Below are 26,531 nucleotides of genomic sequence, written 5' to 3'. Positions count from 1 at the left end.
TTCTTGACCCCCTCCGGGGATGGTGACTCCACCACTTCCCTGGGCAGCCTGTTCCAATGCCTCATCACTCCTCCAGTGAAGAAATTTTTTCTAGTATCCAGCCTAAACCTCCCCTGGTGCAACTTGAGGCCATTTCCTCTTGTCCCATCACTTGTTCCTTTAGAGAAGAGGCCAGCACTGGAAACTGCTGTCCCAGCTTGCTCATCCTTGGGAGAAATAAGAGCCTCTGTTTGCCTCCGCTGCCCCACTAACTGTCTCCCTTGCAGCGAGGAAGAGCTGGCAGGGCTGTGCCCTGAGTCAGCCTCCATCTCCGTGCACGCTCGTCAGCAAGGTGGGTTGTGTTTATGTGGCGGAGTTCCAGTGCTCTGTGCTAAGAGAGGGATTAAACATCTCCTTATTGGCAAAGATAAACAAAGCTATGGGTGAAACATTTTAGTTGTGCTTGAGTGGCGATTGCTGCCCTTACAGACTCGGTTGCGATGATCCTTTTTTCACTGCTGAGTTGTTCCGTCTCTTCAGCTGATGCAGTTCAGTGTTCTGGGAAAAACATTCCCTGGCCCCTCTTGTGCTTTTTCCTGACTCTGGGTTTCATTTTTATCAAGCAGAAATTCAGCTAAGTTTCAAATTATCTTTAGTTTTGAATGGGAAGGCAGGAGACTTGTGGTTTTTTTACTGCTTTTGGGACAAAAATCCCATCCAGGCTGGATGAGGCTTTGAGCAACCTGGTCTGGTGGAAGGTGTCCCTCCAGGGGGGTTGGAACTTGGTGATCTTTAAGGTCCTTTCCAACCCAAACCATTCTGTGATTTTATGGCAGCAGGGCATGCAGCCCTTCTGGGGTTTGGTGGCTGCAGTCAGCAAAGCAGGGACAGATCATGCCAACCTTTCATCCAGAGGTCTGGCTCTCTGGATGCTGAACAACCATCAAACCATTGGTAGGGCAGTGGCGAAGCAGCAGTTAACCAGCCGGAGCGTGCTGCTGTGAGCAGCAAGCTGAATTTATTGGCAGAAGGGTGGGAGTGTTTTGTCCTGCTCTGTTGATGTTGTCAGGGCCCAGGAGCTTTGAAATCTTGCAGAGGAATTCCCCAAAGCATTGCTGAGCCTGGTTTTAAAGGGCACTATATTGTCAAGTGTCTTATATAAGGAGACAGTGTCGGCGGCCGGAGCTGTTGGGTTGCAACCTTTGTAAGCTCAGCGACAGGGAATGTTAGAGAGAGCAGCTGAAGTTATGCCAGCCATTCCCCTGGCCAGCGTGGGGTTATTTATTCTTGCTGGTGTTCCCTTGTTTCCCACAGTCTCCAGTTTAGCCGCCTGTGAGCCAGCATTTCCTAGCACTGCGCAGTCCTGCGAGCATCGCCAAAGGGAGCCGTGCGAAGAAGCGGGCGGCACTGTGCGTCAGCTAACTTGGTTTTGCAAAAGGTTGCAGGCTGGGTCTCGGTGGAAGGGTTTTAATTTACAAAGGAACTCACTCCAGTGCAGAAAATGTTGCAGGCAAAGGGAATGTTCAAAATGCAAAATCCAGAGAGGAAAGCAAAAGCTGAGGGGCCAGAAATTAAAGTCCTAGGTAGCTTATGCTAGGGTTTGTAGGTAGGTGGGAATGTGCAGAGCAGAAGTGGTTGGACATCTTCACTAGCCGCGTCCCAGTTGTGCGTTTAGCTGTGTGGAGGTTCCTCAGCCTGAGCCGTGGTGGTTGGAATTGTGTTGGAGATCACAGCGGAGCCGGGAGCTGGAAGCCGTGCAGGTACTCTGCAGGCTGTGCATTGCGGGAGGTACTTCTCAGCAACAGCAAAATCTTTTCCTTCTTTCTAGTGTTGGCTTCCTGAGTTGAAGCTGCAAGTAAATCTTGCCCAGGCTTTCAGCCTTCCTCATCCATGGCAGCTCAGTGACTTTTCACTTTCTCGCCTGAAAAAGGTCACGAGGGGTTTCCTTTGCCTTGGGTTCAGGATGCCTGCAGGAAGGCTGGAGGATTGCGCTCAGCTTAGCAATTCAACCTGTAGACAAAAAGCCTCCTGTTGAGCTTTACATTTTCAGTTATTCTCCCTAAATTGGAAAAAAACTGTTGAGTTTTCCTTTTGGTGAAGAAAGGAAGCACATGTTTTCTCTATTGAGCAAAAAGTGAGGGAAATGAAGGGTTAAATGGAGGCACCGTCCCAGAAGCTGCAGTGAGGTTTGAATAGGTTTGTGCGTTATCCTTGTGGCCAGAACATTGACCCAGGTAGAAGGGATGTGGTGTGAATCCTGGTGTGCCAGGGTACGTGAACGCACATCTCAAACGATGGTGCCCACAGCGCTGTGATCGCAAGGCTTCCGACTCCTCAGTAATTCACATAGAGCAGCAGCTGGGAGGTGAGGTGTGAGGTTGTTGGGCTGAGAGATGGCCAGATCTGTTTGGTTTTTGTGATTTTGGGTTTGTGTTGTTGTTGTTGGTTTTTTTTTTTTGTTTTGTTTTGGTTTTGTTTTTTTTAAACTAATCTGTTTGGGCCATTTTACCTGAATTTTCAAATAGTTTCAGCCTGATCCAAACTCTGGTTCCAGGAAATAAACTACAAGAAAATATATTAGGAAAATGTCTAGAAATGCTTTGCAAAAGGCTGCTTCCCAAAGAAGGTCTTGACGATAAAAGAATCGTCTTCCTTTGTTTAGAAAGCTGCAGGCTGTGGCAAAAGATAGCATCAGACTTCTTGGAAAAAAAATGGTTTTGCCAGGCATCGCTGTAATGGGTGAGGGAAACGTCATGTGTCAGTGATGGGTTTTACAGGAGCTGTCGTTCCAGAAACTGAGCAGTGGGCTTTGGAAACACAGGCACCACTGGATCTGGGGGGGAATCTGGGAGAAACACGGTCTGGTAGTTTCTGAACAGAGGTGTTGTAAAAATAGAGAAGTGCCGTGTCTGTTAGGTTATTAAACAGAAGTGCTGGCCTGGCCAGTGATCTGCTGTCTCTGCTGAGGGGACAGCCGTGCAGGTCTTGTGCTTAGGAGTGATGCTGGGGTAGCTGAGGAGATGCTCGCCTGCTGTAGGGACCACCTGAGGAACCTGAAGGTGCACAAGTCCATGGGACCTGATGAGATACATCCGCGGGTCCTGAGGGAACTGACGGATGAAGTTGCCAAGCCACTATCCATCCTGTTTGAGAAGTCGTGGTGCTCTGGTGAAGTTCCTGTGAACTGGAAAAGGGAAAACATAACCCCCATTTTTAAAAAGGGAAATAAGGAAGACCTGGGGAACTACAGGCTGGTCGGTCTCACCTCTGTGCCTGGCAAGACCATGGAGCAGATCCTCCTGGAAACTATGCTAAGGCACATGGAAAACAAACAGGTGATTGATGACAACCAACACGGCTTCACCAAAGGCAAATCATGCCTGATGAATTTGGTGGCCTTCTACAACAGGGTTACAGAATTGGTGGGTAAGGGTGTGTCACTGTCGCCGGAGGAGGACGGCGCTCGCCTCTGATTTTGGAGGCGCAGGGTTGGGATGGGTAAATTCATGTGAAATCCATGTTCAGCAGCTATCTACCCTCACGCCTGCAGTGCAACAAATAGGTGGGACTTGCTGCATTTTTAGTTGAAAGGTAACGTTTGCTGAAAGCAAGTCCAGAATCTCCTCCGTGTGTTATACTTTTTCACCTTCCCTGCCCATATTTACATGCCTGCCATCTCCCTGGCTTGCTGTGCTTTAAAAGTGCATCCTACTGTTCCTTCTCCTTGCCTCCTGCATCCGACTGGCTGCTGCTTCCCCATTTCTCAGCTCCACCCTGATATTTTGCCCCCATGAGTGGTGTCCTGTCTCTGCTTTGCCCTCAGCTCTTAGATCTGCTTTTGCAGAGGCACAGCAGACCGTTGCACCATGAAGTGACTTTGCAGTTTCTCGCCTGTCTCTGTCCAGAGGGGCTGGGCCGCTTCCTTGCATTGCCGCACATTTCCTTCTGTTGCAGCGGCTCTGCTGACATCCTCCTGTTGTCTGCCCGGCTTGCACACGGGGAACCGGGTGCCCTGGGAGCCGCTGCGTGCCCCGTGGATTTGTCCGTGTCCGGTGGCTGTCCCGCCTGCCTCTGCTGAGCCCTACCCTGCTCTGGGGCGGCTGCACGGAAACGCCTTGGGGTGCCAGGAGGTGGCAACTCTGTGAGCATCGCCACGGATTTTGCTTTTCTCTCTCGTCTTGGGGTTTGCAGAAGCAGTGCATGTCTGCTCTGAGCCTCTGGCCACCTTCTGCCCTTCACTGGCCAACAGCTGAGCCCTTTCAGGGTAGATGTTTTCACTCCAAGCCCTTGGTTCCTCTTCCCTTCCTCTGTACCCCATGGTTCGGTGCAGGCAGAAGCTAAGTGGAGATGGCTTCTTTTGCCCTATCTCAGTGGCCCCAGGGTGACACCGTCTAGCCCTGTTCAGCATCTGGCATATGTTTTTGGTAAACGTGCCTTGCTCGGGTGTGGATGGGAGGCAGGATCCTTCCCTGTGCGCAGCCCGCCGGTGTTTGGTGGCATTGCTTCTGTGCCAGCGGTGAGACGGTGCTGTCCCTGGGGTCAGAATTGCTCTGGGGTCCTTTAACCTGGTGTGATGGAGGAGGGATTGCAACACCCAGCTTGGCAGCAGCAGCAAGTGGGGAGGGTCATGGCCATGGTTTCCCACTGCATGGTTCAGTTAGGTCTGTCCCACCCAGTTCTGCAGGGCAGCGACCATGTGGGGTGCTCGTTCCACCCCGAGACGTGTCCAGGTTAATTCCTGGAAATGTGTGACCTGCTGGCATCGCAGAGAGCAGAACGTGTGTGAAGGAGCGAGGGAGCCCAGGGAAGGATTCCCAGCTCAGTGTTCCTGCCTTCTCCCTTTCTTGAACCGGAGGGGAAGCCTGAGCTGCTGCTGTAGGAGCCAGAAGATGCTCCAGGGTTTGTGGATTTCTTGGTTGGAGTTCTTGGCTTCACCTTCTCTTTGCCTTTGTGTCCATTCCCCCATGTGATGCCCTGCCAAGGGACCCGCGAGACCTGTCAAAGTCGTGGGGAGAAGGCAAAGCGAATAGATCCAGGAGTAAAAACTTGGTCCTTAATGTCTGTCACCTTGCTCGCACACTCTTATTAAGCGAATGTGAAATTGGGGTTAATTGTAAAAAAAAAACAAAACAAAACCAAAAAACCAGTAAGAGCTTCTGGCATAACAATCACTAAATCCTGAATAAGAAAGTGAACCGTGGAGCTGCTGGGAAAAGCCGCCCTAGCCAGAGCTCTTCTGGCATTTCTTTTCAGGAAAAAGAGGCTGCGGCTCTGAAAGCACTTGGGGATTTTCCATTGTAGGCAGGTGGTTGTTTTGCTTTCTCACAACAGCCCATCCAGGGCTTGTTTCACTTCCCGTGCTCCGCAGTTGAGCAGCTCCGTTTTGGTTTGAATCTTTTGTATTTATCCGCGGTTGAGATTTTTTTTTTTCCCTAAGGCAGCATGGGATGAATTCTGGAACAGAGAATGTGACCTTTTAGGACAAGGCACCAAAACAAGCATTGGGTGGGAATTTGTGATTGCACGGAGTCGTTCTGTTCATGAGCTTACTGAAAGGAAGCAAAATAATCCATCCGACAGAGCGGGCGCTTCTGTAGGTAGCAGGAACGTGCATGGCCGTGAAGCGCTTGGGAGGAGGTGCTGAATGCTGTGCTTTAGAGTTTAGGCTGAGCTTTAGCTGTAAGGGGTTAGGAGGAAATTCAGTCCAGGGTAAAGCCACTCCACATCTGCTTTCCCGCAGGGTGGTGGCTGTTGGCAGCTCCTGCAGAGAGCAGGCACGGTGCACGGCTGGCCGCCTCTCTGAATCCATGTGCTTCTGGAGTGGTGGATTTACTCGATGCTGCAGAAATAGTCTCAAAATAAATAACACCAAGTGCTGTGGCTGGGATTCAAGACTCATTTTCCTTATATTCCAAAAGACATCAGGGAAGTGGTATCCCTCCAGCCATCAGTGTATCCGCCTTCAGACTTTATGGCTGCGTTGCTTCGCTGCCCTCACAGTGCAGATGGAGTTTTATCCCAAAGAAGTAAGATGCCAAGTTATTCTCAGCCCATGGCTTTGTTATGACATTTCCAAAGTGGAGCACTTCAGCTTTGCCTATTTCTAACTTGTATTGGTTTAAAAAAAGAAACAAAACAATTTTTAACAGACCAGAAGCAAAGTTTCATAGAATCACAGAATCATGAAGGTTGGAAAAGACCTCAAGGATCATCAAGTCCAACCGTCAACCCAACACCACCCAACCCACTAACCCATGTCCCGAAGCACCACATCTCCACGTTTCTTGACCTCCTCCAGGGATGGTGACTCCACCACTTCCCTGGGCAGCCTGTTCCAATGCCTCATCACTCTTTCAGGGAAGAATTGTTTTTCTAATATCTTTTGTTTTATTTGCAGCTTAGCCACCACCTGAAAACTGGTTTTGTCTGTTTGTTTGTTTTTTTTTTCACAGCTATGGCCAGTTCTGTGAGATAAGGATACATAGGAAGATTCATGCTTTGCAGCTTGTTGTGGAATGCAGACCCCCCAAATTCATTTGTTTGTTAACAGTTTTGGAGTCCCTGGTGGTGTAGCTTACAGACCCTGAAGGGTGACAGGTTGAAGATGTCTCTCTCCTCTGGACCTCAGTGCTCAGCGAGTCCCTGAACCCAGAGGACAATTTTCATTCCTGGCAGACTTGTTGAATCTTCTCTGCTGAGCTGATGGTTGCCACCAGGGAGGGCTGCTCCGCTGCCCCTCGGGAGGGTCACCTCCTTCCTTGGCGCGAGACCACTCCTCACCTGGCACAGTTATCTGTCTTCTTCTGTAAGCCCACAGAGCTGTTCAGTTCATGACAGCTTCTCGGTCCCAGGCCCCAGCCATGCCTACCATCATGTTTAGCCGCCGTGCAGGCAGCAGAAAAATGTGCACGTGCAACTCCTTGCCCATGAACTGCTTTTTTGTGCCTTAGAGGAACATTTCTGCTTCCATTCCACCTCGTGTTTATCCCACACGTGTTCCCAGGAGTTTCTGACTGAGCCTCGTAGGTAAAAAAGGCATCAAAGATGGAGAAAATGGACCCTGACTTCTGGTAAAACAGGTTGTGCAGTCGCATGAGAGCGTTTCTTCTGTGCCACAGGGAACTTCTGGATCTGACTTGCCGTCTTGCCAACACCCTGAAGAAATACGGGATACGGAAAGGGGACAAGGTGGCCATCTATATGTCTGTGTCTCCTGTGTCGGTGGCAGCCATGCTGGCTTGCGCCAGGATCGGTGCCGTTCACACCGTGGTCTTCGCCGGATTCAGCGCGGAATCCTTGGCTGGGAGGATCATGGACGGTAAGTAGGTGCAGATCGAGGAACAAACGCCTCGGGACAGGGCTCCAAGACATATCCCAGTTCCCTGTTTTCTTGTCAGAAAGAGAAAAGGTTCGTTCCCAGCTGTCAGGACAAACCTCTCCTTTGCAAAGTACTTGGAAGAGCCTTTTCCTTGGTGGCAGACGCAGTATCCTCTGGCCTTAAAATACTTTAGAAATTGCTCAACATTCAGTCTGCACTGGGTTACTGCCAGACAACAGTGAAGCTGGAAGGAAATCCAGAGCTTAGGAATGGGGCCTGATTTGTTCTTTTGCAGTATAATCACGGCGTTTTCTTTGATACTCCTGCACAGTGCTAATTCTGCATCCTTGATGGTGAGATTGTGATTTATGTATAGCAAGGGGAGCGCTGGCAGCTTGCCCTCCCGCTCTGTGAGCCGTTGTACCAACGGGCAGAGCTGTTCTTAGCCCAAAGCACTTGTAGTGTGGTTGAAACGTAAAAAGTTAGGTAAAAAGTGATGCTAAAAATACCAGCAGAAGAGCAGAACAGCAAATGGCTCATGTCCGAGCAGTCACATCAGTTTCTTTATGGCTGGTGTGAGGGAATAAGTCTTACAGCAATTTTCATGCTTTTTTTTCTGTTATAGTAGAGTTAGTCTGTGGAGAGCAAGTACGTGTTTTGGTCAGCCCTCACTTTGGCCACGTACGTGGAGGTGATGGGCTAAAGAGCCATTTCTGAGCGATACTTAGGCTAGAACGTGGGAAGAACTTTCTCGTGTTTGTGGTAAGCATGGGAGTGGGCTGGCGAGGAGAGTTTTAGAGTTTTTTTTTGACAGCTGTCAGTAAGGGTTTGGCTGGAGCGGGCCCTGCCTTGGGGTGGGGGAGATGGACTGTGGAGGTTCCAGCTACCCGTCATCTCTGCGAGTCTCAGGTTTGAAAGTGTTTTCAGCAGTGACACTGACTGGTTGTGATTGATAGAAGTTCTGAGTGTTTGTCATACGTGTTGTCCTATCCATCATCCCTGAAAGGAATGAAAACAGGGTGCCTGGCAGACAGGGTGGCACGTCTGCTAATTCTTTCTCTTTTTAGCTGGATGCAAAGCAGTTATCACCTACAACCAGGGAGTCCGGGGGGGCCGAGTCATCGAGCTGAAGGCGACTGTGGATGAAGCTGTGAAGAACTGTCCCAGCATCGAACACGTCTTTGTGGCTCAGAGGACAGATAACGAAGTCCAGATGGGTGACCGCGATATTCCCCTTGAGGAGGTACGTTGGTGTTAGTGTGCCCTTGATGTTTCTTAAAGTTTACTGTGCTGGGGGAGAGAAATACAGTGCACTAATAAATGTAGGCAACAAAAAACTGGCTGGACGGCTGAGCCCAGAGAGTCGTGGTGAACAGAGTTAAGTCCAGGTGGTGGCCGGTCACCAGTGGTGTTCCCCAGGTGGGTGCTGGCCTCTTCTCTAAAGGAACAAGTGATAGGACAAGAGGAAATGGCCTCAAGTTGTACCAGGGGAGGTTTAGGCTGGATACTAGAAAAAATTTCTTCACTGGAGGAGTGATGAGGCATTGGAACAGGCTGCCCAGGGCAGTGGTGGAGTCGCCATCCCTTGAGGGGGTCAAGAAACGTGGAGATGTGGTGCTTGGGGACATGGGTTAGTGGGTTGGTTGGTGGTGGGTTGACAGTTGGACTTGACGATCCTTGAGGTCTTTTCCAACCTTAATCATTCTATGATTCTATGATTTGAGTAATCTTGCAGACTGTGCTGAGATGTAAGGAGGGAGTGTTTCCTGGGACCCAGGACGCACTGATGCCATTGCTGCTGTTGTTCTGCTGTGTTCAGACTCTGCTGTGCTTTGTCACGTGCACTCTCAGACTGGGCGCTGCTGAAAGGCAGTGCAATCAAGGCAGTCAAGTTCCTGGAGTTCTGGACAGTGTCATGGTTACCCCATCATGGGAGGACTGTGATGACTTGTGAATATGTAGAACCTGTGCTTCCTGGGGAAGAAAACAGCTGTCTTTTTAATCTGGTTAGCTGTTACACGTGGGACTGCAGCCCATCGCAGAAGTAGTTTTATCAGTTTGCTGGCAGCAGTAAACAGAAGCTACTCATCATAATAGTGCCTGGAAATCACCCATCTGCAGCCAAGATAATTGCTCGGGAGCCCTTGTGCGGGTCACATGAGATAGGACCAACTACTAGGGTAAGTGAAAGAACTACTAGGGTAGGTTAGAGAAGGCAGGTTTTATTTGGAAATTGTCTTACTCCTTCTTACTCCACAAAACACATTCTGACTATTTTCCTTAGTCTGCAAAGACCCTGAGGCACTTCGGTGATCCAGCAGCTGAGCTCAGCCTGTTGTCAGTTGTAGGGTCTGAAGCATAACCGGAATTAAACCATGAATGCTCTTAACCCTGTCGTTACCAATCTTTACAGCTGTTGTGCTTTCCTGCTCTTGTGCAATGGTTTAGTGTGTTTAGCTCGTGTTGTAATGGAATATAGGAGAACTCCATCTTAGTTTCAAAAACTGCCAAGTTTGACTGAATTGGCAATGCTGAAATGTCGCAATAAATACCTGAGATGGGCAGGTGTGCTGTAACTCAGAGGCTGAGAATTACAGCTGACCCTATCAGCTCTTCATATTTTATTAAACTGTGTCAGACACTTTTAAACAATGGGACCTGCTTGTTTTTAGAGTTCAGTTGTAAATACAGAATGTTTACAGTGTATACTTGTACAAAGGCAGTACCCAGAGATTCCTTCAAAGAGCCAGCTAATAGTCATTGCAGGAATCATGATTCATCTAGGACAGTACAGAGCTTGAGAGAAGCAAGCCAGCTGTGCTTTTTTTACAGCCATGTGTTGAACATCTGGAACACAGAGTGATTATTGCAGGTTTGTACGTGGATAAGAAAAATGTTCAACCTCGTCCTGAAAAATCTACAGCCTGGGCAGACAGACCCTCTGCTTCTACAAGGTTCAGTGACCGCAAGCATCTCTTTCAAAGCACGTTACTTCCCCTTCCTCTGCTGGACTGGGCACACAAGCTGGAGCAAAGGTTTGCTCTGAGCTAGCAGGACATTGTGTCCTTCCCTCTGGTGGTTCCAACCATAGAGGTGAGGAGAGGATCCCAAAAAGTGGAGTATGAGCGGAGTGACAGAGGCAGGAGAGTAAAGCACTCTCCTTCTCGGGGGTAGAAGCAATTAAATTTGAGGATGAGATGGACAAGGCAGTCACCCAATGGCTGGATGCACATTTTAACTGTAGCTCTGCAGGTTTAACAGGAAAAGGCAACTCCTGAGCAGTGTCCACTCAGCTTTGCTGCTGCTCCCGAGTGTGTGGTTCATGTTTGCAGTCACACTTTGGTTTTCTACCAGCAGCTTGCAAAGGCTTGAAATATGAGCTATGACCTAGCATTTTTTTTTTTCCAGAAATTTTATTTCATTTGACCATTCCCCCTTGACTTCTGCACCTGGCAGAGGTATTGGTGGAGAGGCTACGTGCTCTGCGTCCACAGGAACCTTCCCACGAGCTTACAGATGGAGTATTAATTGGCTCCGTATAGCCAAAATCTTTCTCTCATTGACACCTTTTTGTTTTTTTGTTTTTTTTTTTTCCTTAGGAGATGGCCAAGGCAGCTTCTGTGTGCACTCCAGAGAGCATGGACAGTGAAGACATGCTTTTCATGCTGTATACCTCGGGCAGCACGGGGAAACCCAAAGGCATTGTTCACACCCAGGCTGGATACCTGCTGTACGCTGCTGTCACGCACAAGGTAACTCTGCTGCCTTCTCTGGAAAAGGTTCGCTTGCCTTCTGACAGTACTAGCAAGAGGGACTTGGACTGGTGGGGGTTGCTGCATTCTGTGTTCACTGCCCAGTTGGCATACTGGGTGTAAACAAACTGAGAAATGTCTGAGAATGTGTAATTAATCTTCAGGATTTGTTCCTGGGGAATATAATACTATGCCAACCAGAAACTAGAGTTATAAAAGGAAGAAAAGTGAGGCGCTGCTACTTTTGCATTTAAAATGTGCTAGTGTTGCAGGCCAAAATTTGCAGATGTGAAAGTGATGCAGCTGAGGAGATATTGGTAAGTATCTTACTGGCATTGATAGTGTGGATATTACTGTAGTATTTTGCAGTGGGATGCTGGCCTTCTTATTTCAAAGAGGATCTGGAGTCTTAATCTCTTTGCAAAGCACTTGTTGTCTGAAGATCAAAAATTACGTTCGTACTCTGTGATTGCACCTTTGCGCTGCTTTTCTATAGGATCTAGGATAAATGTTTTAACTCCCTTTCTCATGGAAAAAAAAAAGTCAAGGCACTTCTTCTTGAAGCTTCTGGTCTGAGCTCTGCATGTGGACAGGTATCAGCGAAACATGGAGAGGAACACAGTGAAAGATCTCCATCTGGCTTTAGCGGTGTCGCCCTCTTTGTAACCACACACCGTTCAGGCAGAGGTTTTCTTTTTTTAGGCTGACACAGATGAATTTTTAGGTTTGAATGTGCAGATGTCAGAGTTCTCTGCATGAAGTGGATTTGTTACATCAGCTTTTCCAAGAGACAGCATCATCTCCAAGGCATCTCTCTCTTAGTCCAGAAGGTAGATCCATCCTGCACTCCGGTGCAGACGTGCAGGGAGGCACTGTGTGCAGCTGCGGTGCCTTCAGAGATATTTCAGAGCCTGGCACAGAAAGGCACCTGCAAAGATAAGGTAGGAATTAGCTCTCCTAGGCAGAGGGACCGGCTGACCTGTGTGGCTTCTGTGGTCTTTGCACACTTCTGTGTGACACTTCTGTCACATGCTCAAGGATTGTTTTTTTTTTTAGTTCTGATCCACTTTCTTTCATTTAAAACATAAAACTGACTGCCTGATGAGTCAGGACCTCTTCACCATACAGTCAAGGCGCTAGATTTACAGCAGGAAGCATTTTCCCTAACCGAGACAAGGTAATGAGTTGTCCAAGATGCGTATCTTGAATTTGATGAGCAGGGAGAGGGGAGCATCTGGAAAGTGATACATGGATAGAGAAGCTGCACAGCTAGGAACATTTCTCACAAAATGTTTCATGGCCATGTATTGGTTTCTCCAGCTTTGTTGTGGAAACCTGTTCATATTCATCAGGGTTCTGAGCCTTTGAGGCCCTGAAGTTCAGTGTCAGCTCTCCCATGTGGACTATCTGGCGTAGGCTACCTTAGGTGTCCGGAGCTCTGGTTGTAAGTGTTGTTCCTCCAATCTGAGCAGCTCTTGGTACAGCCACGCTCCCTGGATGTTTGCAAAAGCTGTCAGGAGCCTGGAAGCCCTGGTACTGGTCCCTCTGACTTGCTTCCTCACCTTGGGCTAGCTCATGTGCTGCGCCGTCCTGCATGCCTGGTTCCGCTCGCCCCGTACGCTCTCTTGCTCCCACTTGGATGTATCCCATCCGGCACCTTACCTTTCGGCTCTTTGTGCCCGCCAGCAGAAAGTCAGCTGGCCTTCCGTTTCTCTTTGCAGTACGTCTTTGACTACCAGCAAGGCGATGTTTTTGGCTGTGTGGCTGACATTGGCTGGATCACGGGACACAGCTATGTTGTGTATGGACCACTCTGCAACGGAGCCACCTCTGTCCTGTTTGAAAGTACTCCGGTGTACCCTGACCCAGGTGAGGAGGTGGTGGGACAGCAGAGGTTTGGCTGGACACGGCAGTGTGACAGAGCAGGTTTCGAAACCTGTCTGGTGTCACCTGCCTGCTCAGAGGAGGTAAGCTCCATTTCTTTGGAACATGTGTCTACGACATGCAGGAACTTGTGCGCATCCAAGGTGGAAAAAAAAAACAGTTGCCATTGGTCATGCTCTGTACTCGCAGTATCACAGCTTTAGCTTTTGTTGAGCACTTGTGGCGATCTGTCAGTGGCAGACAGATAAAATCCTGTTTGTGATCTTGCAGGTCGTTACTGGGAAGTGGTGCAAAGGTTGAAAATCAATCAGTTTTATGGAGCACCTACAGCTATACGCTTGCTGCTGAATTATGGAGATGAGTGGGTGAAGAAATACGACAGATCTTCCTTGAAAACCTTGGGATCAGGTAAGGGGCATGAAATATTCTTCTGCAGAAGACAGGGGGTTCTAGTTGGTGAAATGAAGGTACCAGAGGAGCTCGGCTGACCGTATGGGATGTGGTTAAAAACAGATTACAAAGCAGGCTCCCTGTCTGGCTTTTCAGATATTTTCTCAGCATAAGAAGAAACAAACTGAAGTTTGGGCCATTGAAACTTGGTGTGATTGCCTGTTTCCTAGTTTATTTTGCAGGACTACATTCTTTGCTAAAAAGATTTATCCAGCGGTAAATGACATCACTTTGAATTTTACTGGCTTAGGTGAGCCAAGCAGCATTTTCCTGTATTATTTAGAATTCTAGAGGTTCTTATATATGACCTGCATTGATTAGTTACTTTCAGTGATATTTATTGCTTGCCTTTTGGTCTTTCTGCAAAAAAGTCAGCAGCAGTACCCCCGAGTCTCAGGCTGCTTCCTTTCTTCTTTTGGTCTAGTGGGAGAGCCCATCAACAACGAAGCTTGGCAGTGGTTCTACAATGTGGTGGGAGAAGGGCGCTGCACCCTCGTGGACACGTGGTGGCAGACAGGTAAAAGGCATCCCTCCAGGAGCGTGGAGGGCCCTGACCAGTGACGGGTTGCTGTGGTGGGTACAAAAGGATTAATACATTTCAATTCAATCCAATGAGCATGGAAAAAAAACCCAACAACCAAACAACTGGTATTTTGCTCAGCTTTTGAAAGTCACTGTGGAGTTTCACCACGTAATAGCAATGGAACAGCATATAAAAGCAACAACAACGTTGTGGGGTTTGTTTTTTTTTTGTTTTCCCCTGTGAATGTTCTTTGATATTTTGAATGCTGGAAAATCTCGATTGGCTCTAGAAACAGGAGGCAGAGGTTGAATTTCTGGGCAGAGCTGGGAGTAGGCAGCTTGAAGTGGAAACTTCACTTTCAATTATTTATCCAAGTGTGGTGACCTTGGTATGGTCTTATCACGAAAAAGCATTTATAGCACCATACAGCCACAATCTGCACTGCGGTGTGCTTTGTTTCCCTTCCTGGGAACAGCCAGAGGAGGATGGAAAACTGAGCTGTGGAGTCAAAGCACAGCTTGGAAAGGAGGGAGCGGAGGCTTGTTGGCTGTCCGTCAGGTGGGAAGGGGACAGTGGTTCCTGCAGCTCCTTCCCAGTTCCTTCCTCAGCACCCGGTCCTCTCTTCTGGGCACCAACATTCCAGAGTTGCTAAAGGTGTCTTGCAATACGTCCTTCTCAGGTCAGGAACCACAGTTTGCCATGCCGCTGTGGACTCGAAGGGTGCAGCACAGCTGCTGGCACTCTGCCTCTGCTGAAAAAACTCCATCCCTACTCTTAAATTTCTAGCTGCCGCTGGGCAGAGGATTCATTCCCTTTCAGGTCAAGCTGCTGGTGATTTAATCCTTATTGCTGCTAGGAAGCTCTCTCCTCAGGACCCCTGTAGCCCATCTCAACGTGATGAATTAGCTTCTGGCACACAGACGAGTTCCATTGAATCCAGACCACACTTGCAGATTCTTTTTATTTTCAGATTTGAAATAAAACCACCTAAGAATTCAGAACAACAATGTTGACTACTATCTACTTCAGTTGCTGATCTCTTAAACCATCTGGGTTCTCACGTACTGAGCAGAAGGAAAGCTGCCTGGCTGGGTGCTGTATGCTTTCCTCCTCGCTGCTCTGAAGTAAAACACCGTGGAGCACCAGTTGATTACTGGACAGTGACTGAGCTGAGAAGAATCTTTTTTTGCCCTAACGTTTTTTTGTCTGTTTGTCTTCAATTAACTGGTGCATGCAGTGTATCCTATTTCCTCCAAAGTACAGGGTTAGACCTTGTATTAAACTTTATTTCTCCTGGGCTTTTGGAGCAACAACTGTCGGGTGAGAGGTTAAAGAACAGTCTGTAGGTGCAGAGTGCTTGATCTTACCTTGAACCGGGCATAGTTCTGCAGATAAATAGTTACCAGCACCTGGAAGCATAATATAACGATAAATATTCGTGAAATTGATTTTGTTAGAAAGTAGAATCAATCTTTCTCCACAGTTGATGCTTCCAATAAAGAGGAAGCCAAATGAATCCTGGAAACATATACGCCATTTGAATGTGAAGGGAGCGTGGAAAGAGATGATAGAAACAGTTTGATGGATGCTGGCTGTGGTCCTGCTGTTGTCACCTCTCACAGACATTTCGGTGTAGCCTGGGAGTTGTATGCAGCGTGTGCAGTGTCCTCTACAGCATGTTGCTCTTCGAAGCAGCAACGTGTTGTCAGCTCATCAAGCCTGGCAGGTGTAAAGATCAGCAAATGGTGATTTAAGAATCCACTTGCAAGTCTTTGGATGAGCAGATGAGTGAGACAGCAATTATGAGAAGCAATTTAAGTGGTGTGGTATGTGTAGATGAGAGAGATGGAAACTTCCTACGGCTCTTACTGTTAAAATATCAGGTACTGCTGTGTTGTGATTGACAGCAATAGAATCAAAGCTGTGCTTGAGTTTTGGCTGTAGTTCTTCACGGTGCAGAAGAGACACCAGCTAGTTTGTCGCTTGTTTTATAGAAAAAGTATAGCTGTTGTATGGAGCTGTGAGCAAAAGCTGGTTTTGAAATATATCTCTGAATAGGCCCTGGCAGCTTTTGCTGTTGGCATCATCTTACCGTGATCAGACTGGGGTGGTGTGTCCGAGATGGATTCGCCCTGAAGCGATCAGTCCAGTCTCTCTGTGGTTGTGAAGACGATGGTGGCAGACGTACGTTCTCCGTGCTGCTGCCAGAGGTGGTTGGCGTGCGGCGGGGGGAGCCTGTTTCAATGCATCACCGTCCCTGCTCAGGCTGTGCTGTCTTTGCTTCACGTCTGGGTGGGTTTGCACCACAGCGACAGCACGGGCACAGCTATCGTGGAAGCCTGGCTCTTCTTCTGCCAGCTCTGCCTCCAAAGAGGCAGAATTCATAAGGGCAGGTTAGAGCCTAGAAGCCTTGCTAGCTGTCATCTGTCAGTGGCTAAAATTGGTACTTTTAAAGCAGTTTTAAACAGGTTTTTACCATGCAAATAATGTTTAAAGCACCCCTGCCACCATGCAGCTGCCTCTGGAAAGTGACTTTACTGCCTTATGTGCAGCTGGCTGCAGGATGTGTCAGATGTGGCAAAACCCATGTTAAAACATAGCTTGCAGCGCTTTGTTCAGAATGAGTACTGGCTTAGGGAGAGCAACCATCAGTTCCATCAGGTTCCCTGCTCCAGGGCAGATTTTGTCTGTGCAAACAAGAGAACAGCAGCTGCCTGGGGTTCTTTTGTCTTTTTTCTGAAGAAAATCAAGATGACCCTTTCAAGATAAACAGAAACATGTGAAGTGGATGCATGCCCATCAATGAAATGTGAAATAATTTTATGTGTAAGCCACAGGTGAAACTATTTTTCTGCAGCTCTGAAGCTTAGGGTTTGTCAAGGAGACCCTTCCTCCTAGTCGTGCCGGGGCAGCTGGATGCAAATTCAGGGTCAAATTCAGCCTTTCCAACCCCTGGTTTCAGTTTTCACAACCTCAGCAAAGCCAGTAGAGGAATGCACTCGCAAAGTAGCAGAACATACCTTTATTTATAGAGCTGTATTTTCCAAAGCCTAACGCTCCTTTGGTTTTGTTTCTCTCTTGTGTTTCTGAATTTGTTTTAGACTAGAAAAGATCTGATCAAGGTTGGAATCTGGTTTAATGTTCATGCCAGCGGGAATGAAAAAAAGATGATTAAAAGGTTCAGTTTTGAAGAGAAGATAAGCTCGACCTGCCTGTAAGGGGTGGGTTAATCTTATACTCTGTAATAACAGTAATTCAGACTCCTGGAGTGCTTTTTGTGCTGATCTGAGCTGTAAGAACAGCACTGGGAGATAAATCCCCTGACGTGCTTATACTTCTGTAAAATCACTCCTGAGGTAGGAAACGGGGCTGGTGAGTATTGTAACATGACCTGTAGACAGGCCAGGCCTTGGTGGTGTCATCCTGGCTTGTCAGGTCTGTGCTGCTTTCAGATGGCTGTGTTACCTGGTGTTGCACAATTCCTTCCCAGTGTTTTTTTCTTGCAAGGTGGCTTTGTTGTTCTCTTCTTTACATAGGAAAAGCTGGTGTTTGCTTTCATTCAGCGTTGGATGGACCCCACATGTTTTGTTTCTCATTATTCTTCCAGAAACTGGTGGCATCTGCATTGCCCCACGGCCTTCAGAGGAGAAAGCTGAGATCGTTCCGGCCATGGCTATGAGACCTTTCTTTGGGATTGTGCCTGTGCTGATGGACGAGAATGTGAGTTGAGGCTGTGCTGGGTGCCTGAAAGAGAAGCTGGTGTGTGTTTCTGCCTTAATTGCCTTGCTGGTGGCAGAGGAGCAGGATCCGGAAGGACGTTTATTCCTCCATTAAAATGGTAGAATAAATGAGCAATTTATATATTGAGCATCTCTCAAATGTCTGTACAGATTGCCAGCTGGGTATTGCAAGCTGTCTGCAAAGCTTTAGAGGAGTGTTTGTGTTTTCAGTACCACTTTTATGGTGGTTAAGACCTGCTGCCTCATTTATGAGGAGTCACACACCTCCTGGGAGCCAGGGAGCTGCACAGTTGGAGTGGTGCATCCGGCATCCAGTGATCTGGTGAGACTGGAGCAGCCAATGGGACTGGTGGAGTTGTCCGAGGGAGATGCAAGGCATGAGGCTCTGCAGCTGTGTGTGTCCGTGAGAGAACTGGTGCTGGTCTGTGCAGCTGTGCAGAGCAATCCCCATCTGCACCCCGGTGCTCTGTTAAACAGTACAGCGTGTAATCTTCATAGACAGGTCGGTAGGGGAACGTGGCAGTTAACACGAGTGACAGTGGAAGGCAGGCGTCCAGGCATGCTCTGGCTGCTCGCCACACCTTTGCTGTCATCTTTGCTGGCATGGCCCTCCAGAAAATCACAGAACTCGCTTTTCTTTTACTCTCATCTGCTGTGCTGCTGGCCTCGAGGGGTGAGGAAGGCACCATACAGGCAGTGCGTAGCAGCCCCATGAGCGAATTCATTTTTGCCACCTGTAGCCCTCCACCGGCAGACTGCAGTGAGCAGCAGGGTGACTCTTGCCAGTTCAATGACACAGAAGCCCTTACTATTCCTGTTATGTTCACCTGATCATCCTTCCTGTGCTTGAACCTGCAGGGAAAGGTTATAGAGGGCAATGATGTGTCCGGTGCTCTCTGCATTGCCCAGCCGTGGCCTGGGATGGCAAGAACAATCTACGGAGATCACCAGCGATTTGTTGATGCCTATTTCAAAGCCTACCCAGGTAAGGAAAGTGCCAAGGGCAGGCAGTTTGTGCTGCAGTATAAGCACTCTGAGTATTTTCAGCAGCACTTTGGGATATTTCTGTACCAGCCAGATCCGGGTCAGTTGGGGTTGTGTGTCAGATGTTGCAAGCATGCACCGATGGTCTTAGATGGTGTTGACCTTTCTAGCTGTCAAAAGGAAATGTATTTTTTAGAAAATATTAATGCCCTAATTTAAAGTCCAAATACCTTTTCTTTGGGGCCATGTGGATGGGAAAGTACCCCCTGCATCACTGAATTTCACCCCTGCTGTCACAGGCTGTGTTCCATCCTTCCTTTTTAAAATATGGTCAAGTTGCATCTGGTAAGTCATTAGAAGTGGCAGGGAAATATTTTATTGGAGGAGATTGGACAAGACCACTGTCTTCACTCAGGTGACCAACTGAAAGGGATTAGAAAGCTACAAGGTAGACAAGAATTAGAGGGACAATCCTGCAAATAGTACAAAATGGGCTGGAAAATAAGAATGGGAAACGGGTAGAAGAAATTGAATGAGCCCATAGTCCCTTATTGCTGACTACATGTACACATCTGAAATCCTGTTTCTGTTCTGTTGACAGTTGTTATAATTGATTTAGAAGGGCAGGAGGCATGACTGAAAGTCCACGAATTGGCCAATAATGGGTCCTGGCAAGAACCACATTCAGATTGCACAGCACTAGCTGCCTGCTGCTGCTCAGAAGTGCCACAGGAACCATTCAGATGCAGACGTGGCTTTGATGAAGAGCCACCACAATCTGTGTCACCAGATGTGTCCTCAGTGACACTGGAGTTTCCTGGAACCACTGGGTCTTGTTCAGTTTCTGTCAAATGTTTTAGACCCCCCAAACACCGTGCTTATCGTGTGAGGTTTTTTTGTTGTTTTTTGGTTTTTTTAGCTAATCTGATAGCAGTGTTTCTGCCATGCTCATATGCTGGAGAGGGAGTGTTATCTGGGATCTGAACCTTTGTTAGCCAAGAGGGAGAATGGCTTTTCATCCCTCCCAGTGTAAGCAGTTAAAATATTGGCAGCGTTCCTACGTACAAAATGTAATAGCACTGCTGCCTCTCAGCTGAACAGTTGCAGTTTTCCGTGAGTGCTGAGGTGCAGCGAGCAGCAGCCCTGAGTTTGAGCAACAGCCTAAGGCATGACACCTGATGCACTGGGGCTGAGCACACAGTTGCTGTGCAGCAGCAGGCATGCAAAGCCTCGGGAGATGAGAGAGGAGCCCCCCTTGGTTTTGTAAATCCAACAAAGCATTGCTGTGTTGTGTTGCTGGACTTGGTTTTACTACAGGGACCTCAGCCACTGGTTGCTGCTGATGGCCTACAGGGATTGTTCCCATCTCAGCAGAGATCGGAGCTCCACTGTCGTGCTGCTGCTCAGGTGCTTACTAGGAGCCAGCACAGCCCAGGCAGAGGACACAAAGGCTGGGGGATGGCAGAGGGAAGTGGGAAATGGTGTCTGGCAGGTCACGCAGGTGTAAGCTCGAGACTCTCCGCGAGCTGCCTGACCCACCCTACCCTACTTGCCATCCTGGAGCAGAGTCTGTTCTGCATCGGAGCCCAGAGAGCCACAGGCTGGCACACATCCTGCTGCTGACCACCCCCGTGTCTTTGCTGTAGGTTACTACTTCACGGGGGATGGCGCTTACAGGACCAAAAAAGGCTATTACCAGATGACAGGGCGCATGGATGATGTCATTAACATCAGCGGCCACAGGCTCGGGACGGCTGAGATAGAAGATGCAATGGTAAGTTTCAGGCAGGTAGAGGTCCCTTGACAGGGCATATCTGTGGGGCAGGGTGGCCCTTCCAAAAAAGCTTTATGAATTTAAACAAGCACGTGGTCTGTTGCCTTCAGACCCCTTCCATTGAGACACAGCTCAATGCATAGTGAATAGCAAATGTGCAGAAGGAAACACCGCTTTATGAAGGAGACAACAAATGGGCAAGGGAGAGAAGAGTCATGCTATGGGCAGTCCCCTCTCAGTGACGTTGCACTGTTGCAGTTGTAATTTTGGATGCTGGCAGAGTCTCCATAAGGGATTGTCTCTGCTGTTTGTTCCTTCCGCTCTGCTGACACCTAATCTCTCCTTCCCAAATCTGTGGTTCTTGCTCATCTGTTCCTTTTCAGTTCCTTTCAGTAAAGCACCACTTCTTTTAATGGAGAATGGTTCAGCCCCTTGCTTAGATCAGATGAAAGATGAGTTTAGTGCAGGTTTCAATTAGGAGGAGCCCAAGGACAAAGTCTGAAAGCCAGCAGTATGAGATTCCCAACTACCATAATAAATTTAACCCCAAATGGTCAAAAATTCCATGAGATTTCTGCCCTTTTGGATCCAAGAAAGTCCCATTAAGCAGGTCTGCTGTTCACATGCATAGGAAGTAGTATTTGGGTTCTGGACAGGATTTTTAATGCTCCTATCCGCTTTGAAATTCAGGAAAAAAAATTAGTTCTGGTTTCCAATTTTGGCCACTCTGGATTTTCAGCCAGATATGAACATATCAGCAAAGACCTGTTCTCATGGGAATGGGCTTTGCTTTTTCACAAATAGCTAATATTTCCAATGCCACTGCACAAACACAACGTAAATGTGTAACATGAGGTCAATCACGCTGTGCTCTTCCAGCTGCTGAAATTAGGAGTCATTTGCTTTCAGTGAAGGGGAAGGATTTGAAATGTATCTGTCAAGACAGGCAGGAAGGGGGGGGGGGGAAGCCTGCAGAAATCTTAAATGTGTAAGATGTGTCTTCACAGAAGCAACAAGTGAGCTAGAACCATCAAGTGATCTAGAATGTGAGGTGGAACATTATCTAGACCCATAAGTGAGCTAGAACACAATCTAGAACAGTAAGGCTATCTAGAACACGATCTAGAACCAACAAGTGAGTCAGAACATGATCTAGACCCACAAGTAAGCTAGAACGTGTTCTAGAACCATAAAGCTATCTAGAGCGTGATCTAGAACCAGCGAGTTAGAACACGATCTAGAACCATAAGTGAACTAGAATGTGATCCAGAACCGCAAGGCTATCTAGATTGCAATCTAGAACCAGCATGTGAGCTAGAACATGATATAGAACCATAAAACAGCTAGAAGTGCAATCTAGAACCATAAAGCGATCTAGAGCATGATCTAGAACCACCTCCCTGCCAAACCCCCAACTCCAGAAATCAGACCTGCCCTAACTGTGACAACACCACCCCAGCTCTACAAACAACTGACTGTAAAGGACTCACTGCCTGTCAAAGGCCCTGAGAAGGGAAGGCCTTGGGATGTCTCAAACATCTTGGTTATAAAAAGGCAATAATCCTATTCCTTGCAGATAAGAAGCAGTGATGAACACACCAAAGGCTTTACTCCCCTCACTAACCAAGGACAAACTTTTGCTTAACAAGGTCGTCGCCCCCAGCTCAAAGGAACCAACAAGGTGTTCAAGGAATGTGTAGATGTGGTGCTTCGGGACATGGGTTAGTGGGTTGGGTGGTGTTGGGTTGATGGTTGGACTTGATGATCCTTGAGGTCTTTTCCAATCTTAATGGTTCTCTGATTCTTTGATCTGAGCTAGCTGAGTATGCCTGAGAATTCAGCAGGGTTAAATGTGAAGCAACCTTTATTCATATCAGCTGCAAAGCTAGCCTGTCATTTTGAGAGAAAATAATATTAGCTAAGGGAACTGAAAACAAAAAGTCCTCAGAGCATTTATCTTCAAAGCTTGACCTGAATATTTATTTCTATATTGTGTGCCTTGCCTGCAAATGGCACTTAAATGTTGACATCTGATAAACCTGAGCTGTGTTTGCAGGGTATACCTACTTACTCCTCTGTGAGTAATTTTTTTTTTTTTTTTTGTCTGTGTGGGTTTCTGATTGTGGATATGGGATTCTCTCCCACTCTTAATGTATGTGTGTGTATGTGTATATGCAAATATATTTATATGCTTAGGTTTCTCTGTGATGTTTTCTTTCATCTATTAATCTAATTTAAACAGTCTTTGCTGTGGAATTCAGATATGTGATTTATTCTGGTCTCTACACCCAAATTGTCTTCTTACTGCAGAAGAATGTTACATTAAGCTCTGAAGTATGACAGAATAAATCACTGTTGTGTAGCATAGTAATAAAAATATGGATTTGGCGAAACAACCCTTCCCCCCTTCTGGGAAGATGAAGAAGCCCGATTCTTTCTGCCTTCTGCTATGCTTTGGGCACTTACCAACACCAGTCAAATGTGGACTGTGATGTTGGCAGCATCCCTTTTGCTCTGCTGGCAACAGTTCCCTGTGGCACGGAGCAATGCAGGACTGGTTTTCCTTGTGATTTGGCCATGGCCAGTCGCCACTTGGGACCATAGCCATGCACACATAAGAGCACAGATGAAGAAAGAAGAAGGTTTCCAGCTGGTGCAAATTCAGCTTGGTGTGCAGTGGGCTTAGCAGTGTGCGTTAGAGTACTTATCTGTGTGTTTAGAAGCAGGGCTGATCCAGTGAGCGAATGCTGCTCCCAGACACGTGGCCATGGCTGTGGCCACCAGCTGACCATGCAGTAGGAAGGTGGCATCCAGCTTTCCTGTCGTGCTTTCAGCAGGGTCTGCCAAGGGGAGGGTGAGATACGGCAAGGTGTTTTGTTCCTAGAGCAACTGGTGCAAACTCTGCAGGGCTTGAAGCAGTTGTTATGCTCCATGTATTTTTGTTTCACTTTTTGTGAAGGCTGATCACCCTGAGGTTCCTGAGACAGCGGTGATTGGGTATCCGCACAAGATCAAAGGAGAAGGTATGGCAAAAAGCAGTGTCCTGACATGACACCTACGTACGCTTTCCTTCATTTCTAACCTGGGCTGTGTCTTAGGAGGTGCCTAAGGAATGGGAGGGCAGTTGTCCTTGGGTTGACTGTCATTGCAACCCCAAGAGGCAAAGACAGCCATGAAAATGATGGCATGTTTCTAAGCTGGGTGTAGGTATCACTCCCTAAACTGTTTTCACACATAGTGTTCATATATGCGGTAGAGTTTCCTTTAAAAGGATTGTGCTCAGAGATGTCCTTTGAACAGAACGGGAAGAGCTGATTTGTGTTGGCCAGCTTTTGATCCCAATGACACTTTGGTAATTTATGTTGGGTTGTCATTGTCACTGGGATCTGTCTGGTCCATAGATGCCAAGACAAGGCTGGGCCATCATTTGAGGGCTGGAGTCTGACTCCCTTTAGTGAATAGGATCTATGTGTTCGTTGGCAGTCCCTATATTGCAAATAGGAATGATTTGAACCCTGCCTTGGCATTTGAATGAGCATCCCTGGTCTTGCCAGCCAGGGTCTAATTGAGATATTTGAGTTCTGCTCATTTGTCTTCCAGGTGCCTTTGCTTTCATAGTGCTAAAGGAGCAGACAGCTCACATAGACCGTGTCAAAGAAGAGCTCAAAACAATAGTGGCTTCCAAGATAGCAAAATATGCGGTGCCTGACCACATTCTGGTAAGTGGGAGACTGTAACTGGGACCAGGAGCAGGAGTGGCTGCATTGAGCAAGCCTCGTGAGTGAGCCTCACCTTCCTGCTGGCAGTACTCCTGTTGTCCCTTTCTGGCAGGACAAAGCAGCAGGAAAACAGAGCTCGCTGGAGGGATCCCTAGGTAGGGGAGGACAGGTGCAGTTGTCTGCATGTGGTCCTTCTCCATGCCTGAGGATCACCAGTGACCCAGAGGTTGGCTGGGATATTCCAGCCTGCATTGCAGCTTCTTGGTGGGGCTGTTACATTTGGGCCAAGAGCTGAACAACCCTTTAGATGGGATGGACGGAGTGTTGGCAAAGAGCTCTGTCAGAGGGGAACCCTGGGCCCACCCTGTGCCTCAAGATGCACTGTTTGCCACGCAGCAGCATCACTGCTCTGTACAGCTCTTGCCTTCAGCTAACCCCTTGCTGAAGCAATGTAGCACTGCTCTCTGTGGGCCTGTGCAATGGATGAGATAAACCATCACTAAACTCTACAGAAATGCTACAGCCTTCACTGTCAATGAGCGGCAGGGTGACACTTTCCACTGCCCGGCTATTTTGTGTTGATAACTAGCATTGATCCCAGATCCCAAAGTACTGTCTGTTTCTGTTGCGTAACTCTGACAGCTGTTCAGACTGACCCGGGGAGCACTGGTGAACTCCAGGCTCTATTTCAAGCCTCCTCACCTTTCAGCAGCTCCCTTTGTGTGTTTGGAGAGAGTGCACAAAGCTGCACCTTAGCCACCCCCCAAGGCCTGCCTGCATCCGTCCCACTCTCTGCTTGGAGGCAGTGACCCTCCGGGGGGTCCTGCTTTAGCCCCGTGCTTGGAAGGCGGACAACCAAGACACAGGTTACAAAATACAACAGGAGCAGCCAAGGGTGGCTCATTCTTGGAACAGCCCAGGACACCCTTGGTGGATTGGAGCAGCTTCCAGAACTTGCAAGTTTGCAAGAGAACACCTCTGTTTCCCTGTGTTTGGAGGCAGTCCTGCAGAGAAGTCCTGCATCTCTTTCCTTGTGTGTTAGTTAATGCTTTGGAGTTTTGTAGCCTACTGGCCTGATCATGCAGCAAAATGTGAGACCTGCTAGCGTGCCTGAGAACCCTCTACCAGGCTCAAGTTTATGCTGAAGCCTTTGAATCTGCTGCTAAGTCCTTTGCAGGAAGCATAGGCAAGACATTTAACATTCTTCTGGTTATGAAGGAAGGTGTGTAGGCTGACATACATAATCAGGCAGAGAGAAACATCAGTAGACAGGAGTCACCCTTGAGTAGGATGATGTGCAGTATTGTGTGCTTTATATTCTTGCTCTGCAAAGGGGAATGTGAATGTCTGTCCTGGTAATGCGTTGAGATCTGTCATCATCGGTGCCCAAGTTTTCAAGTTAACTAACTTTCTAGTTCAATAGTTACCAGCATATTCAGGACCTGATTCTCCAAAGAGCTGTGTATCTTGCAGCACCCAGCTTGGAGAATCACAGCAATGAGTAAATGAGGATCAAGGTCTTAAATAAGAATTAAATTCATAGCACAAGGTTTTGATGCTAGTGACTTTCCTTTGCTTGGACAGAAACTAGTGCGCTCAATGGTCTGTTATTTCTCGGGAGCCTCAAAGGAGCTGTGGCCATGAGATAGTGTGTCAGGCTTTCCACACTTCAGCCAAATTTCTTTGTGGTTTCCAGCAGGACCCAGGTTCTAGTATAGGTCCATCTTTCCCTTCTCTGCAGGTGGTAAAACGTCTTCCTAAAACCCGATCTGGGAAGATCATGAGAAGGCTGCTGAGGAAAGTAGTCACTGATCAATCAAGCAACATGGGAGATGTCACCACACTTGATGATCCAAGTGTTGTCAAGGAGATACTGGATGCTTACCAGAAATACAAGGAAAAGAGTTCCTTGTAACAGGCAGCGCTGGAATCTCTCTCCTCTGGAAATGCGGAGGGTCTCACATAACCAGGCAAACAACATAGTTCTCTCTTGGAGTTTTTTTATAAACTACGTTCCCTTCTGGGGATCAAGATTTTCTGCTCCACAACATATTTTGAGATGCACAGAGCTAGGAGCAATCTACAGTTCTGCACAGTCAATGAGTTCCCTTTCGTTGCTTTTAGGGCTGGTTGTAGAGCAGCCGTTGATGGTTTCCATTGGCTATGATGAAATTTAACGCTAGCTAAAGCAAGATGCAGATGTAAATGTATCTCATTTTATTGTTACTGTTCAGGGAAATGTTTTTATAAAATATTTTTTCTGTTTTAAAAGAAGCCCTGGAATACACTTCTTCAATTATTCCTTCAGCTTGGGTATCCAAGTGCGAGTAGCTGCACTTCACTGCAACTGTGGTGCCTTTTCAGCCATACTGGGCATTCTAGTAGATGTTTCACATGTGTCACTATGG

At 47.7% G+C, this 26,531-nt stretch overlaps 1 protein-coding gene across 1 annotated transcript in view; it reads left to right on the top strand.

The window, feature by feature from the left end:
- Window positions 1-26,191, top strand: part of ACSS1 (acyl-CoA synthetase short-chain family member 1) — a 30,461-nt gene extending 4,270 nt beyond the window's left edge. The window contains exons 3-14 of the mRNA XM_010079492.1: window positions 7,098-7,297; window positions 8,365-8,540; window positions 10,897-11,049; window positions 12,771-12,918; window positions 13,204-13,341; window positions 13,808-13,900; window positions 17,514-17,626; window positions 18,505-18,631; window positions 20,277-20,404; window positions 23,364-23,427; window positions 24,005-24,123; window positions 25,865-26,191. Coding sequence (XP_010077794.1) covers window positions 7,098-7,297; window positions 8,365-8,540; window positions 10,897-11,049; window positions 12,771-12,918; window positions 13,204-13,341; window positions 13,808-13,900; window positions 17,514-17,626; window positions 18,505-18,631; window positions 20,277-20,404; window positions 23,364-23,427; window positions 24,005-24,123; window positions 25,865-26,038 — 1,633 coding nt within the window. The 3' untranslated portion in view covers window positions 26,039-26,191. The remainder of the gene's footprint in view (window positions 1-7,097; window positions 7,298-8,364; window positions 8,541-10,896; window positions 11,050-12,770; window positions 12,919-13,203; window positions 13,342-13,807; window positions 13,901-17,513; window positions 17,627-18,504; window positions 18,632-20,276; window positions 20,405-23,363; window positions 23,428-24,004; window positions 24,124-25,864) is intronic.
- Window positions 26,192-26,531: the final 340 nt, after the last annotated feature.

Source organism: Pterocles gutturalis, unplaced genomic scaffold (genome assembly GCF_000699245.1).
Source record: "Pterocles gutturalis isolate BGI_N339 unplaced genomic scaffold, ASM69924v1 scaffold8049, whole genome shotgun sequence".
In the NCBI taxonomy this organism is placed as follows: Eukaryota; Metazoa; Chordata; class Aves; order Pterocliformes; family Pteroclidae; genus Pterocles; species Pterocles gutturalis.
This window is presented reverse-complemented; position numbering and strand designations above follow the sequence as displayed.